At 36.7% G+C, this 17528-nt stretch overlaps 1 protein-coding gene and 1 long non-coding RNA gene across 4 annotated transcripts in view; both read left to right on the forward strand.

The window, feature by feature from the left end:
- The first annotated feature begins 332 nt into the window (after positions 1-332).
- LOC107593402 (laminin subunit beta-1-like) overlaps positions 333-17528 on the forward strand; it is a 42910-nt gene continuing 25714 nt past the window's right edge. Inside the window, exons 1-3 of one of the 2 annotated variants that reach the window (XM_016283118.1) lie at positions 333-428; positions 2133-2208; positions 16854-17023. In XM_016283118.1, the coding sequence (XP_016138604.1) occupies positions 2172-2208; positions 16854-17023 (207 nt within the window). In that variant the 5' untranslated portion in view covers positions 333-428; positions 2133-2171. Of the gene's footprint in view, positions 429-476; positions 528-2132; positions 2209-16853; positions 17024-17528 lie in introns of those variants that run through there. The other variant, XM_016283119.1, reaches the window with a different exon arrangement.
- Positions 6993-9834, forward strand: LOC107593404 (uncharacterized). 2 transcript variants are annotated; one of them, XR_001610083.1, is made up of 6 exons: positions 6993-7017; positions 7130-7174; positions 7346-7467; positions 9003-9068; positions 9234-9307; positions 9420-9834. It is a non-coding gene; the product is annotated as an uncharacterized lncRNA (long non-coding RNA). The 2 variants fall into 2 exon arrangements; XR_001610082.1 differs by having other exon boundaries at positions 9003-9307.

A 17528-nucleotide genomic window follows, 5' to 3' on the forward strand; every position in this document is an offset into this window, starting at 1 on the left:
CCTCCCCTCTGTGCCCCTTAACCAGCTCAATGCCCCCTTAAAGAATGGTTCAGTGCATTCCGTCAGCCTGGAGACCGGCTCCCGCTTTCACACAGTGGCTTTCAGAGTGACAGCTGCATTTGAATAAGAATCGCTCTCCATTCACCACATTGCTGCGCTGAAGGCGGGGGAACTATTTTCCTTCCACTCTGATTGGCTGAAGCAGGTCCTTCTGTTTTTGTCCGGAAAGGCCAGTTGTGCCTATAAAGGTTTTTTTTTTTGCATGCTTAACTTTACACACTCACACTTTTTTACACACCAGAATCTCTCTCTCTCTCTCTCACACACACACACACACACACACAACCAGTCTCTCTCTTTTTGTCCCTCCAAGGGAGCTTTTCTGAGAAATCCCTTTCCAGAGGATAATTATCAACTTATGAGTTTGCGTGAGTACTGTATGTTTCTTGTATTTGACATATAAGGATTTAGGTAAAGAATCAGAGACTGTGCTTTGGTTGGTCTGTACAGATGCAGGTGATGTGCAGGTCAGGTCTGTTGCCTTGCCAGCCAGTTTTGGGGTCTGTAAATTCTGTCTTCACCCTATTATTCACTTTATCTGTGTCTTTTGTCCTTCCTCTTTGATTTGACAGTGTCATGTTGTGCTCTTTATCTGAGAGGCATCATACCTTAGTGTGCTATGATGGTCTAGATTTGATTTTAAGGACTTTGATTTTTCGTTTAATGTCCTATGTGACAATACATTTTTTTATTTAACAATATTTAAGCTGTTTAAATGTTTTCACATTGTTTCATAATCAAAAATGGGTACATTGTTTTTTTTACTAAAACAAAACGGTAAATTACTTGTGTGGTTATATTATATCTGTTAGTATTACATTTAATTTTTGGTTGAATGTATTTGTGGTATTTGCTGATATAGTGAAACAATGAAACAGTGAAAAATTTGTTCAGTATAGTAGTTGAGTGAGTGTGAGAGGATTCCGTGGCAGTGAAATATGGAGTGGAAGCTGTGTGGGAAACGGAGACTGCTGTATTGTTTGGTGGTCACCTGTCACTCCTCTCACCCGCACACTGAAGAGCCTGCAGCCAGAGGCCCGGCGCTCCTCTCTTCAGATCACACTCATGGTCCCACCAGACAAAAGCTGGCTTCACTCTCACCTCCTCATGTTTACCTCGCCTTAAATGTTCAATATTAATTTGGTGAAATGCCTAGTTAAATCGTGCCGTATGTTATATACTATGGTGCACTAATATATATATATATTAAAGTAATGTATGATAACTTGTGTGCTGATTTAATTAATTTTATTGTATAATGTTTATTTATTTATTTTCATTTCCTATATTTGACAGGTGTGTGTTCTTAGCCTCAGTCAGTACAGCATCACAAAGTGAACAGCTTGTACCCCTGAGATTCAGAAATACAGATATATAATTATATCTGAGATAAAGATATTATATTGTAGTAACATAAATGTGTGTGTGTAGAAACTGGGAGTGTCAATATAAGTACATTTAATTAACAATTCCTTGTAATTCCAGAAGTTTGTATTTTCTTTCATAAAAACTGTAGTTATTGAGGGAAAATTAACATGAAAGAACAATACAAAATTGCATCTTGAGTGTGTTTTTGTAGCATTTTAATGAACTTGCTTTAATATATTAACAATCATTTTAATATTGATTATTAATGTTAATAATTCATTCTTAATTAAATTGCTGCACTTACCTTAAATTCTGAGTAAGTGCTGTTTTTTCCATTGATTGTGTAATGTAAACAAATAGTTAAATTTAGTGCACAATATGGAACCATTAAAGAACATTTTAAACAATAGTCACAGTTGTTTTTGTTCAGTGAACAATTAAATGTTGTGAAAATGAGAACCTTTGAATTTCAAAAGCTTTGCAAGGGGAAGCCTCTACAATAAACTTACCATATTGCTATATTTTAATTCTAAGAATGCATTTTTCACAGTTAGATGCTGTTCGAATAATGTAAAATGCATTTTAAAGAGACATGAAACATTTTTATTTTTTAATCTGTATGAATAGCTTTACCTGATACTGCATTTTGGTAGTCAGCTGAGCCAATTTGATCTTTTACCTTTTCTTATTTTTCATACTTTCAGGCTCCTGGAAATTAGCTGCCCATGATTGTTTGATAGCCCATGGTGATGGCCAGATATTTCACTGTTCTCCTTCTGGGTAAGTTGCATGGTAAATTGAACAGATTTCTGCAAATACTAGAGTATGGTGGTCATGTCTTTACTTTCCAGATGTCAGATAAAAAGCTTAAGGTGGGATCATAAAATGACTGATGACAACACAGACGATCCCATGTGATTATCAAAGTCTGACTCTCCAGTGAGGTGAGCGGGGATAAGCTTCTTAAACAAAGTGAAGTTCAAATGCACAGTCCCCCACCAGCCCCCCAGCCGGGAGGTCTTTCATAGTAGCTTCCACGAGAGCCCTTTTCAACACAAAACAATCTAGACTTAAGCAAACGTGACATGACCATCCTGTTACCCTGCTCTCTTCTTTAGCATCAGTGCCTGCCCTTTCTCTCTCTGAAGAGAAGTAATCAGAGGCATTGTGTTTGCTTGTCCCTGTGTCCTTTTGTGTTTTATAATGAAAGGTATATGCATTATGGAGAGGAAACTGAACACCTGTGACAAACTCTGCTAAACAAGGCAAGGAAAAGTTCTGTCGATGTTTGCAAAACACAGAGATCATAAGTCTCTGGAGCGACCACCCTAAACATGCACTGCTTTTCCATTGTTTTTTCAATGTAAGCATGCGCTAGGCAGTCTTGCATGACTTGCTGCTCTAAAAATGTGCCACTCAAGTTAAAAAGTTTAACTTTTAAATAAGCACGTCTCTAGGCTTTTGGGTTTTTTTCATTTCATTGCACTGCTACATGATAGAGAGTTGTGTTTGAATGTTGTACTCACGATTTTTGCAGCGTCTTGTGCATTACACACCATTTAACTGCTCAAGTTAAAAGAAGTTCAACTTTTTAAAAAATTGTCTCTAGACCTTGTCTCGCATCTTTTGCATTGCCTCCAATGACACAACGTTCTAAAACACACAATGCCAAGTTCTAAAAAGTTGCGTAAGTTAATAATTTAATGTGTCCCTAGATGTTACTTTTTCATTGTACTCCCCTGCGTCTCTTTTTAAATTGCTTTTTTATGTAAACACCTGCTAAGTGGATGTTTTTGCCTGTGCTCGCATCTTTTGCAGAGTCTTGCGTGGCACATTCTAAAAATATATTTGGTTTATTTCACTGCCCTGCTTCTCATTTTAAAGACAAAAACACATTCTGTATTGTTTTTCTATATAAATATGCACTAGAAAGACATGTTTGACTATTTTGCTTGCGTCTTGCATCTTTTGCAGCTGCTCACAAATGACACAGTGTTCTAAAAATGCGACCCGCAAGTTAAAAGTAGTTCAACTTTTAAAGGCATCTCTAGACCTTGGGTTTTAATTCCACTTCCCTTCATCTCACATTTTTAAACACAAAAACTTTTGTGTAAAAATGCTGAAAAAGCATTTATAAACCTTCTGCTATTCAATGCTAAATGTACTGAAATGATTCTGTGCTATAATTAACTATGCGCTATAATTAATAATTAGTTATTGCCATTAATTTGGTGTAAACACATTTACTTTTAGGTTAATACGAATCATATATAATTAGACACATGTAATTAGACTGATTATACATTCAGTGCTGTTTGCCTGCTGCACATTGATTGCACCGGTGGAAAGCAGGTAATAAATGTTTTATTAGTTAAATGAGGTGTTTGAATGCTTTTTCTTAATCATGGTAGCTCTAATTTGATGAGCTAACAGTTTTAACACATGCATCTGACGTGTAGACCTGGTGCTCCTGCAGAGGATGCACATTTAAAATCCAGTCAATTTCACTCTGTGCTATATGCATTGAATCAAATGAAAAAGCGAAAACTGAACAAGAGGTAGAGAAGTGGAGAATAAGAGGGGAGAGCAGGATTTCATTAGCGGGGTGCTTGGCTGAGAATGGAATGAGGGCAGTGCTGAGGATGGCCATTAGTTTTGACATGTGATGGAGAGGAAACTGAACACCTGTGACGAACTCTGCTAAACAAGGCAAGGAAAAGTTCTGTCGATGTTTGCAAAACACAGAGATCACAAGTCTCTGGAGCGACCACCCTAAACATGCACTGCTTTTCCATTGTTTTTTCAATGTAAGCATGCGCTAGGCAGTCTTGCATGACTTGCTGCTCTAAAAATGTGCCACTCAAGTTAAAAGAAGTTTAACTTTTAAATAAGCACGTCTCTAGGCTTTTGGGTTTTTTTCATTGCATTGCACTGCTACATGATAGAGAGTTGTGTTTGAATGTTGTACTCGCGATTTTTGCAGCGTCTTGTGCATTACACACCATTTAACTGCTCAAGTTAAAAGAAGTTCAACTTTTTAAAAAATTGTCTCTAGACCTTGTCTCGCATCTTTTGCATTGCCTCCAATGACACAACGTTCTAAAACACACAATGCCAAGTTCTAAAAAGTTGCGTAAGTTAATAATTTAATGTGTCCCTAGATGTTACTTTTTCATTGTACTCCCCTGCGTCTCTTTTTAAATTGCTTTTTTATGTAAACACCTGCTAAGTGGATGTTTTTGCCTGTGCTCGCATCTTTTGCAGAGTCTTGCGTGGCACATTCTAAAAATATATTTGGTTTATTTCACTGCCCTGCTTCTCATTTTAAAGACAAAAACACATTCTGTATTGTTTTTCTATATAAATATGCACTAGAAAGACATGTTTGACTATTTTGCTTGCGTCTTGCATCTTTTGCAGCTGCTCACAAATGACACAGTGTTCTAAAAATGCGACCCGCAAGTTAAAAGTAGTTCAACTTTTAAAGGCATCTCTAGACCTTGGGTTTTAATTCCACTTCCCTTCATCTCACATTTTTAAACACAAAAACTTTTGTGTAAAAATGCTGAAAAAGCATTTATAAACCTTCTGCTATTCAATGCTAAATGTACTGAAATGATTCTGTGCTATAATTAACTATGCGCTATAATTAATAATTAGTTATTGCCATTAATTTGGTGTAAACACATTTACTTTTAGGTTAATACGAATCATATATAATTAGACACATGTAATTAGACTGATTATACATTCAGTGCTGTTTGCCTGCTGCACATTGATTGCACCGGTGGAAAGCAGGTAATAAATGTTTTATTAGTTAAATGAGGTGTTTGAATGCTTTTTCTTAATCATGGTAGCTCTAATTTGATGAGCTAACAGTTTTAACACATGCATCTGACGTGTAGACCTGGTGCTCCTGCAGAGGATGCACATTTAAAATCCAGTCAATTTCACTCTGTGCTATATGCATTGAATCAAATGAAAAAGCGAAAACTGAACAAGAGGTAGAGAAGTGGAGAATAAGAGGGGAGAGCAGGATTTCATTAGCGGGGTGCTTGGCTGAGAATGGAATGAGGGCAGTGCTGAGGATGGCCATTAGTTTTGACATGTGAGGGAGAGGGGGATCAACACGCTCAGTTTGGCCCATTATTCTCATTGTAGCACAGCGCAATTATCAGTGCATTTATTTTTTATATGCTCAGTCATTTAGCTAGATAACTAAATGTATATTCACTGTTGAAAGTACTTCACTTAAAAGATTAAATGACTTGGATTGGAATGAATGGAAAATGGAAAAACACTGCACCATTGGCTCTGTTCCAAACCCCAGTGAGTTGCCTACCCGGATGGCATGTTTAGGCATCATACTGTAGGTCCGCTCCCAATGTAAGACTGTTCTGAACAGTAAAATGATGCAGCTGTAGTTGGAGCAATAGTCACGTGGGTAGCACTCCGGTATATGTTGTGGCTGTGCCTTAGGTGACCCAAAATTAAGTTTTAAGCTGCATCCAAAATTTCATTCTGTCTGAGTAGGTGCTGAACGATCAAACTTTGCGACTGTTACAATAGGGATTCTGTGTCCCAGGTGAAGCACTCTTAAATGTATAAAAAATGTACTTGAAATTCATATAGTGTATTTATAGAACAATTTTACTCCTAACATGTTTACTTGAAGTGCATTAAAAATGTATTAAATTGCATTTTAATATATATTTTTTTGTATTTTAGTATACTAGAAGTATGTTGGTAATAAATATATGCTTAGTTACGCTTTTAAGATATATGTTAACACAAGTATACTTTTTGTGAAATTTTAGTGTATTTACAGAAAACATACTTTTTCTTAAAGTATATTTTATGTTTACTTTGTATAAGAACATAATAAAATGATACAGCTTTAAATTATATGTATCTTATTTATAACCATTTTTGTAGACCTTCTGCAATATATTTTAAATATTTATGTAATGAACATGTGCTTCAGCCTACTTTTCAAAAGGAAGATATCTTGAAAAACATTTTACCATATTAATATATTCTATAAAGTATATTAATTCACTCACACAAATACATTATAGCTAGGTCTATAAAATATGCAAATGCGTTCTTACATTGAACTTACAATGTATTATAAATATAATTTTGTCAACTATGCCTTAGTAATAAGCATACTTAAAATCAATAAGTTGTTTGGTTTTATTTGCTTGTACTTGTAAAAGAATACTAGGCGTTTTGTGGAAGCTCAGGCGTGCTTGCGTAGCATGCATGACAAAATCTGATTGGTTCTCGAGCAGCAGGCAAGCACGTCTGAACTTCCGTTTACCAGTTCTGATGTGCGTCGATGGATGTGAATAAAAGTCTAAATTAAAACTGTTAAGTCATATAGAGCGATTGTGTCTCTTCAGAGGACTTGGAAGAAACCACTCGATTCATATGGATTACTTCTGCGATGTTTTTGTCTGCGATTAACTTTTTGAAAACGTGAACATTTTTGGTGACTTTCAGTGGAGGGACATACATCATTAAAATATCTCCGTTTTTTGTTTTGAAGATGAAGGAAAGTCTTAAAGGATTTGGAACAACATGAGGGTGAGTACTTGATTACAGAATTTGGAATTTCCTTTTTTTTTTTTGTAACTGTACATTGGTTGAACTGTTAAAGTAAATAGAACATTCATTGTTACATCTTAATTTTTCACAGTGTCTATGTGTGTAGATTTGGAGCCTCAGTGTTTTGTGACTCTTGGTATGTATTTCAATTCTGTTAGTTGTCTTTTTAGTAGTTACATTCAATTTGACAAATCAGAGCTTTTCAAATCGGCTTTGCAGGCAATGGTCCAATCACACAGCTGTGTGATGGTAACATGTTTTTAGCAGAAATCATCCCAGTTTCACTTTATTTCATTTTCTTGACTAGAAAACCAGGTCAGCTCATGCCTCCCGTGAACAACTTATTAGGTGCTTTAAAGGTTTGTCTGCCAAGTCGAAGCAGACATGGACAGATGAAGATATTGCCCGCCGAAACACTCCTCCTTGGTGGTAAGTTTTTACTAGCCATTTGTTTAAAGGGGTCATATGACGTTGCTAAAAAGAACATTATTTTGTGTATTTGGTGTAATACAATGTGTTTATGCGGTTTAAGGTTAAAAAACACATTATTTTCCACATAATGTACATTATTTTTTCTCCTCTATGCCCCGCCTTTCTGAAACGCGTCGATTTTTACAAAGCTCATCGGTCTGAAAAGCGAGGTGTGCTCTGATTGGCCAGCTATCCAGTGCGTTGTGATTGGCTGAATACCTCAAGCATATGACGGAAATGTTACGCCCTTACCATACTGTGATGACGTCTCCCGGCACGATGAGACAAAACCAATAAAACCCATTACAAACGAGGCAAACGTGGGGACATAATTACTGATTATAATGACTTATACTGTCTTTTTACGCATTGTGTTGCATATCGCGCTGCGTAAACATAAAACCATGTCTGCATTTGTGATCGGAGAAATGACAAACAACAAGCGCTACTCTACACTGCTCAAAACTCGCGTTTGAATCGTCAGTGGCAAATTCTTTAAATATGTAAACGTACTTACAAGCTGTGAGTCAGAAGCGCCAGACTGTCCTTGCAAAGTTGGAATTGCCCCACTTTATAGAAACAGACTTTGTGCACAGAAGCATTGTAGGCTACTGGTTCAGGAAACAGTCCTCGTCCTCCATAAAATGCACTGCACACATCTGAATATTTGGGTTGAACTGTTCTGGAACAGTGTTGTAAATACAACTTTACCACTGAGTTCTAGTTGTGTCCTCTTTTGGAAGGCCAAACAAAGTAGTTTCACTTTCACAACGAAACACACAGCGTCTCCACGACATGGCGGCGGTGGCAGAAACAATACTACAACGTGAATAAAAGTTACGCCTTCTCTCTTTGTGTGAACATTTGGGTGGCGTTATGCAAATCTTCCCAGATAGTGACGTAGACATGTAGGGGCGTGTTAAAACGAGCTGTTTTAGGTAGGCGTGGTTGACTCTTAACTTTTATAAAGAATATCTCTTTGGATTTGAGACTTTAGTCTTTGCAACTTTACATATCTTCTTTATGCACCAAGAGCTTGTAACACTCCAAAGGGAAAGGAAAAATTGACCCCTTTAACTAACTTTAAGCTCACTTCTGAGTTTTTCCTAGGTGGATAGTGCTAGTGTGCATTTGCTGAAGTTAGTTAACACATGGAATGCTAACGTTAACCGCTGTAACATACTAACACTTACTAGCTAGTTATCTAGCAATATGCTATATGGTTGCTTAAAAGTCTACGTAGTGGCATTTGTCTGTCTTATAACAACTATAAAATAATTGTCCAGTGTATTGGCAGAAAGAACCATGTGCCATTACAGCATGTACACCATTAATATAAATAGGAATGCTTTTAAGAGAGAAGACATCTGAAACGGCTAATGCTGAGAAGCTTTTGATTACAATGTACCTGGTGGGTAATATACTCTCATTGTTAAAAAGAAAACAAATCACTAATCATCATTTGCCTGCCTTTTTTTATTTGTTGTTTTCAGAACAGCTGCTGTTGCAATAGAAGACAAATTGAAATCAGATCAGAAAGACGAGCAAAGAAGAGAATGGTAAGTATGTTTTAATCATATCAATGAATCTCACGTTTAATTCTGGCTGACATATTTCCTAATAAAGTGGCTGTTGGGACTCTGAGTGTCATGCTAACTTTGGATTCAGCACTTCTGGTGTAGAGATGTTAGGCCTCTTCTAACCTTATGTTCAATGTAACACAGAATATTGGATGGTGACGACATAAAAACAGATGCTCATGTCAAGCTTGATGAGGATTTAGTCCAAGCTTTGAAAGGTAAACTGAGAACGGTCAAAGAAATTCTAATGCATATCTATGCAAATTATAATACATATAATGTTTTGAAACACCATTAAAAACCACTGAATAATCATTTTTCCTTTCACAGACCCTGTGATGAAGAAATTTTCAAATACCACAGTGTCTGAATTGCAAGCCCTCAGATGCAGGAAATGCAACAAGTCATACTCAAAGAAAAGTGATCCTCCACTTGAAGATGAAGATGGTGACAATTGAAATGTTTGGTTTCTTTGTTTGGTTTAGCCATTTGCAGGTTTAACTTGAGTTTGAGAAACAAACAAAGAAAATGCACTTTATTCACTTCTGTGCTTTGTTGTTTTTCTGTAACTTCTTTGTGTGTGCAGAAAATTGCATTGTGATTCATTTTTATTCAGTGATGGAATATTCATAGTGTACTTTCCAGTAATATAGGTATGACAGAAATGTTCTACAAATTGAATGAAGTAGTTGTGTTATAGCATTTCGCTGATATTTATTTTCATTTATTATCAATCAATCAATCAAACTTTATTTATAAAGCACTTTAAAAACACAGAAGTGGACCAAAGTGCTGTACAGAAAAATAAAACCCATACAACACATAAAATACAACTAAAGCACATTAAGACAGCATAGAAAGCTAAAATAAATAGAACGAGTGGGCATGTAAGGGTGTAGCAGCTCAGAAATGTAGGGTGGGGCAAGACCATTTAGGGATTTAAAAATAAATAGAAGAATTTTAAATTGAATCATAAAATGTATGGGCAGCCAGTGAAGTGAAGCTAAAATGGAGGAAATGTGCTCATATTTACATGTTTCAGTTAAAAGATGTGCTGCAGCATTCTGCACCAGCTGCAAACGAGCAACAGAAGACCCACTAACCCCCACGTACTGTGCATTACAGTAATCCAGCCGAGTGGTAACAAAGGCATGGATTACCACCTCAAAGTGTTGCCTCGTAAGATGTGGCTTTATTTTGGCCAGCTGCCTCAATTGGAAAAAACTCAATTTAACTACTGCCCTGATCTGACTGTCAAGCTTAAGATCCTAGTCAATTTTCACCCCTAAGTTAGTAACGGTTGGCTTGATGTACTGAGCCAAGGCACCCAAATCAACTAGAGGAGTCCCAGTGGTCCCACCAAAAAACATCACTTCTGTCTTGTTTTCATTGAAACTTAAAAACTGAAGAGCCATCCATGCCTTTATATCGTCAAGACAATCAAGCAGCGGTCTGACAGTGTCATTCTTTCTAAGTGGCACATAAATCTGGCTATCGTCTGCATAACAATGAAATAACAATCCATGCTTCCTGATTATTGAACGAAGGGGGAGCAAATAAAGAGAGAAAAGGAGAGGGCCTAAAAATGAGCCCTGTGGTACCCCGCAAGAGAGAGGAGCCGAGGAGGACACAGAGCCGGCCTTCTAAATAGGACCTGAGCCATTCAAGCGCTATGCCCTTGATGCCCACATACTGTTCCAAATGAGAAATTAAGATTTCATGGTCCACAGTGTCAAATGCAGCAGTTAAATCAAGAAGCACAAGAATAACACAATCACCAGTGTCAGTCGCTAAAAGCATATCATTAAAAACTTTTAGAAGTGCAGATTCTGTGCTGTGTAAAAGCACTGAGTTTTAAATCCGGACTGTAAAACTTCAAGAATATTGTGATCTTTCAGATAGGCCATTATTTGCCTACAGACTATCTTTTCGATATAATTATTATAATTATTTTGGTCAATTGTTTATATATGCTGCTGTACTTTATAAATGTACTCATGGAATGTATTGTTGTAATGAACACAATATATATTACATTAAAATGTTCTAGATTTGAAAGTGTGTGTAGATGTGTCATTTTAATTTAACGATTTAATATACAATTTTAGAATTCTGAAAAATAGCTTTATAACAAACTAATAGTGTGATGCATTTCTAATGAGCTGAAATGCTATTGAAAATGTTCTTGAACATTTCTCATTGCCCTCTCTCATTGTTTCATGTCTCTCCTCTTACTGTCCATTATTCATGAATTGTAAGCATCAGCCAAGTCTCTCTCATATTCTTTTCACCTGAAATGTGAATATGTGTGATATGAAGATATTATCTGCATTTTTTACCTTTTGAGAAAGCTTTGTTTAAAGGTGTAGCCAGAATTTAGAGCACAAGAGGAATTTTTTGGGAATGGTAGTCTCAGGTGTGTGATTTCCATACATGGTTTTTAAAAATACATTTTAAGTAGTGGCTGGGGAGTGGGATTCAATGAAGGGGTGTTAAACAAGTCTCCAGTAGATTCTTATGAAGGCTTACCTGCGGAGTCTACTTCACTCGCTCGTTTCCATTGACATTTATTTTAGATCAGTCAATCCCATCAGTGTTTAATAAGAGGCCTAATATCATCATAAAATCACAAAAACTACCAATCGCGGGGGGGTTTAATCTATAATCTCAAATTTTTTTCAGAAAAATTATCACCTCAACGTGTGTGACAATTTATAGCATGGTAAAATAAACATGAAAACATGACTTCATTCAAAAACTGGAAAAAAGTGGATGGCATGTCGCAGGTCAATATAAAAATCTGAATGAGAGGAAGTTTGTTTATTTATTTGCTTCCTGCATTCCATTTACGCCCAAGGTACACTAAAACTTTATAACGGCAGATGGACACCTGAATAAGTTTGTCCACGCCTTCCCAGGAATTCAAGTGCTAATCATCAGAGATAGCACGGACTTGTGGTTTACAGTATTTTTCTGGCACAAGAATAAGTTCATTATCTGAAGCTGTGGGCTCTGTGCCCATTGTACTCTTCTTGACTCGATGTAGGTCAGTGAGACTGTGTGTTAATGATTGTACAAGGAATATGATCAAGGTGTGTGAGCATGTGCTATTGTAATGGAATGTCTCTATGTGTCTTACAGCATGTGTACTTTGTGAACTCTGGCCTATTTTGGAAAAAACTGCATGTAGACAAAATCTATAGGTCTGCCAGTGCCAGCTTTAGGGTGCATGCACTCCTTCATAAGCCCTTTATTGTACTATTATCAGTTTGACCTGGATATGGAGGAATTGTAGTTGTGATCTGCCTAATATTCAATTGTGATTGTTTGACTTTAAACAACAATAGCTGCCTTGATTCGTCTGTACCTGTAGGTTCACTATCTGATTTTTTTTCTTCACATTCCAGTTCTGGGTTTGACAGTGCATTGTCTATGGTAGCCCACCTTTTATTCCTGAATTACAGTGCATAAGTCCACTTATTAATTTCCACTTCATAACATTATAATATACAGTATGAAAACTGGATATTCATATTGAGCACATATAAATATCCAATACTTACCAATAACTGTAAGTTATAAAATCACTAATGGGGTCAGAAAAATGAAATGGCACTGAAATGTCATGCATCCCTAGTCGTCATAAGCATAATCATATTGTTTGGAGACTCATTAGTCTCTTCTGCTGTGGTCTCAGCTTCCTTGTTACATGTAGTGCAACACATGTGGTGGCTTGTCATCAAATGTTTGTGGAATGTCATTCCTTAGTTACAGATGGGCATTTTGTAAGACCCGTGTGATATACTTTTACACCTGGAATTTCTCTCTTAATGAATGACATTTTCCTGGCTTGGCATTCCTGTACTGTTGTCACTTTGCAGATGCTCATCTGCCTCTGGAACTGGAGACGTTGTTGTGTCTTCAGCCAGATGTTTGTCTTGTATCCGTGTGTGTTGTAAAGTAAGAGAGTTGCGGTAGCTTATGTAGTTTATGGGTGTTAGAGAATGCCGGGGCAAACCGCCATATTCCTGCCTCGACATAAAATATGCTTGTTTGTGATCTTGTTTATAATAATTGACATTCTGGAATGTATTTGTTTATTTATTTACTTATTATAACTATAAATAATATATTAAGATATTTTTGATGAAATCCGAGAGCATCATGACCCTGTATAGACAGCAATGTAACTACCACATTCAAGGCCCAGAAAGGTGGTAAGGACATCGTTAAAATAGGACATCTGTGGTTCAACCTTAATGTTATGAAGCTACGAGAATACTTTTTGTGTGCAAAGAAAACAAAAATTAAGACTTTATTCAACAATTTCTTCTCTTCCGTGTCAGTTGACACATGTTCATGAGAGTACCACGATGCATATGTGTAGTGCTGCTGACGCAGGAGCCAGCGTTCTGTTGTAGAACACGCATGTGCTGTGCCTTGTTTGCAAGCAGAGGTTATTTTTGTTTTCTTTGCGCACAAAAACTATTCTCGTAGCTTCATAAAATTACGGTTGAACCACAGATGTCACATGGACTATTTTAACAATGTCCTTATCCCTTTCTGGGCCTTGAAGGTTTCAGTTGCTTTACTGGCATGGTCAAAAAGCTCTCGGATTTCCTCAAAAATATCTTAATTTGTGTTCCGAAGATGAACGAAGGTCATACGTGTTTGAAACGACATGAGGGTGCGTAATTAATGACCAAATTTTCATTTTTTGTGTGTGAATTAAACCATTAGAGGGAGTAATCCACTTCTTACTGATGTTCATCCATTTTTCTATAGGTGTTGCCTATTTATCTCTCTTTCCCTCTATCTTTTCCACGTTTGTTTTGACACTTTGAAGGAGAAAAAGAATGTGTGGAGGCTCAATGACAGACTATGGCAAAACACAGTCAAAACCTATTCTTGCCTACAACTCAAACCCCAAACACACTTATGGTCATGTTTTCGCCCTTGCTTGTCAGAACATGAGAAGTCATGAAGAAAAAGTGTTAAATGCATCCTTTGCCTCAGGGAATCTGTGATGGAGGATGTATCGGTGTAAGGTCTCATAAGGCAGAAAACTCTTTTTGGAGAAATTGTGTTTTCTGGTGTGCGTGGCCTGTAAAGACTAAATCACACTCTGTGTTTATGAAAGTTACTCAGACGCCCGTCCCATAATTAGCAACCTGAACTCTCAACAGATTGGCTTTGAAATACCCCCATCTACTGTACTTGGAAAACTAGCAAGATTGTGAACGGAAGGTATTTGAAAAGTTTTTTTATGGGAATCCCAAGCTCACACACTCACAAATATAATAAATTGTACACAAACACATACGTAGAGGTCAACATTCCCTTGAGAGATGTAATTGTAAACTCCACTGGGTATGCAATCAGAGCTTATGCTAGACCTGTAGAGAAATGTATTTTAAAAAAGTGTAGTGTTATTTATTGTATACTATGTTTTTGTTTTTTGTTTTTTGTTTTTTTTACGTTTTATAACTTTTTTTATTATTAAAATTGTATAAACCTATAAGCACTGATTGAGTCCTGGTTTCAGATGGCCTTTTGGATGTTTAGCGTACAGGTGTGTTTACCCAGGGAGAGTCGGATGTGTGCGGACACACATTCCAAAGATCAGGACCTTTATTCCTTCATTATGTGTAATATTACAGTATGTGAGTTAAGCAGAAAGCCTTTCAATGCCCTCACACACTGTCTAGCACCTTGACGCAATCAAATGGAATTTATGGTGCTTGTTTTCGTTTTTTGTTTAACTGAGAAGAGGCCAGGTTTCCATATTGTTATGAACTTTGTAGGCTTATCTGCACTCTTGTGCAAAGAACAGTGTTATGATTTACTAATTATATGCCTAGTGATATATTAAACTATCGCCCATCAATAAATTTATGGTTGGATAAGGAGAAATAAAACTTTACCTGCATACATAAAGTACACTCACATAAAGCAATACAGCAAATCTGGGTAGCGTGATTGTTTATATTACTGCAAAATCTAAACTATATGATCTCCCTGCTTGTGTCGTCACAAAATGTAAACTATATTATCGACCAGCTCTAATCTGCTAAATGTGACTATAATCCATGAGGATATTAATAATTATATTATAAACAATAACATCATGGTTTTCTGTAAAGCTGCTTTGAAGCAATGTGTATTGTGCAAAAGTACTTTATAAATTAATTTGATGACTTCACATACTGTGTATATGTATTTTGTATTATTGTATTTTAAAGTCAAATGATAAATTCCTGTTAATGTATTCAAATAAATGCACCAATCTTCTGGTGGATACTAAATAAGTAATAATTATTTTTGTGTTATGTCTGAAAACTGATATTAAAATTGATATTTGTGTTATGTCTGAATGGCTGATATTAAAATTCCACTCTCTTTTGTCTATATAAATTAAAATGACAACATTAAAAGCTAAAATCGATCATTTTAAATGCTACAAGAGAATTTAGACATCAAAATATTATCAGTGTTATTAAATTATTGGTGTTTTTAAAGGTTAGCGTTAAGAGAGTGATGACGGCAAATTAAGGTAATTTACTGTAAATATAAAAATAGAGGAAATATACAATATTCTCCGATCTAACATTGTGCATCCCTCTAACAGTAATTGAGATTTTTCTGAATGCATAACATTCTTATAAAATCAGCATCAGAAATGCACTTGTTTTTCTAACAGTCTCTCACTCATATCTGACCTCCACTAAATGTGCTCATTCTGTCATTATTCTGTGTTGAGATGATGGCATTATTATTCAGAGTGAGTGGTGTGTGAAAAATGTTTGAACCGAGTGGCCCAAAGATAGACCAGGACATTGCCTTTCCAAAAGGCTCTCAGCCCCTGACCACCGAGACCTGTCTGTTGTAATGATAAAGCAATGATAAAGAGGTCAGCCACATTGAGATATATCCTGCATGGTGATGCATGCCAAATCCTAAACCGTTATGAGCTGGTATCATTTGAGGGTACGGTTACGTGCTAGTCCTCTGTAATGACAGTTCCACAAAGTTAAAAATGTATGCTTGAAATCCATGTAAGACCGCCCACACATCTAGATTTGACAATGTCTGATAACGCTATGATGAACTGTGGATTTTGAAAGGCAAACGCAGTGAATTTTGAGCCCTGCCTTTGCAGAAGTAACCATGTGGAACAAAGCCAGTTATTTTCCTGACTCAATGAAAAACTAAACCCTCAGTCTTTGATTCTGCCGCCTGGGTGGGACCGTGAGCTGCATGAGGTCATCAAACAGAAGCAATGCCATCCAATCTTTGGCTGTCATGTGTGGTGTTCTAGAAAGGAAAGCGTGGTGTGGGTCAGGAAGAACTGATGCATGAGTTTTTACTTTATCTTGCTGTGGATCTATTGCATTCACAACTCCCTTATAAACAGAGGTACATTCCAGTCACACGATTGTGGACTTTGTAGGATATTTGGTCGTCTTAAGTGAAATTTGTAATCGTAGGGAATGCATATGAATATGTCCAAAAGGCAATGCAAAAAGCATAGGAAACGTGTATATCAGAAGTCACTTCGCAGCAAGTAGAAAGGGACATTTATCCACAAGTAATTGTGCAACACCTTAAGTTAGACTATAATAAACATACATGAGATGCAGCCCATATTACACATAACAGCAAATATTTTTCACAAATATATTATTTATTTATTTAAAATGTATTATTATTCAAACAAATTGTATTTAGCTAATGACCTCCACTTCCTGTCTGTGTCCTCTCAAGTTCTTCCAGTTGTGGCTCAGGAGCTGCCCTCCACCCCACACGGCTGCATGGAAGGCAGCTGTTACCCGGCAACGGGAAATCTTCTTATTGGCCGAGCTATTAACCTGACCGCCACCTCCACCTGTGGCCTGGATAGGCCTGAGCAATACTGCATTGTCAGTCATTTGCAGGTAACCCCAATAGTATTCCTGAACCGTTGTTTCTCTTTCATATAGACACAGAAACATGATCTCATGCTGTGTAAACCATGCTCTCTGCTCCTGTTTGTATGGCCTTGCCCTGTGCTCACGCAAATTATTTGTCATATGGAGATAGATGTGCTCATGCACGCAGGCCCTTTAGAAGTTTTTTTTTTTTAATGTGAGGTAAATTTGCATACATGAAAACTTGCCGTTCATAAAAATATCACTGTTGTTGATTTTAGTTAAACATAGTTTTTCTGTCATGGCAGGGATTTTCCATTGCCAATTTTAGGACTTTCATTAAAAAGATTGTTCACCCAAAAATCTGTAATCTGCTAGTTCATCTAACTGTTCCTTCACAACTTTATTAAATCTGTTTGTTTGGTCACCACAATATATGTGATTTCATTTAATTTTTTTACTATCCTTGTAGGAACTTTTGGTCCTCAAGATGAAGGCAAAACCTTACACTACCCCCCCCCCCCCCACCCAC

Source organism: Sinocyclocheilus grahami, unplaced genomic scaffold, assembly GCF_001515645.1.
Source record: "Sinocyclocheilus grahami isolate Dianchi unplaced genomic scaffold, SAMN03320097.WGS_v1.1 scaffold170.1, whole genome shotgun sequence".
In the NCBI taxonomy this organism is placed as follows: Eukaryota; Metazoa; Chordata; class Actinopteri; order Cypriniformes; family Cyprinidae; genus Sinocyclocheilus; species Sinocyclocheilus grahami.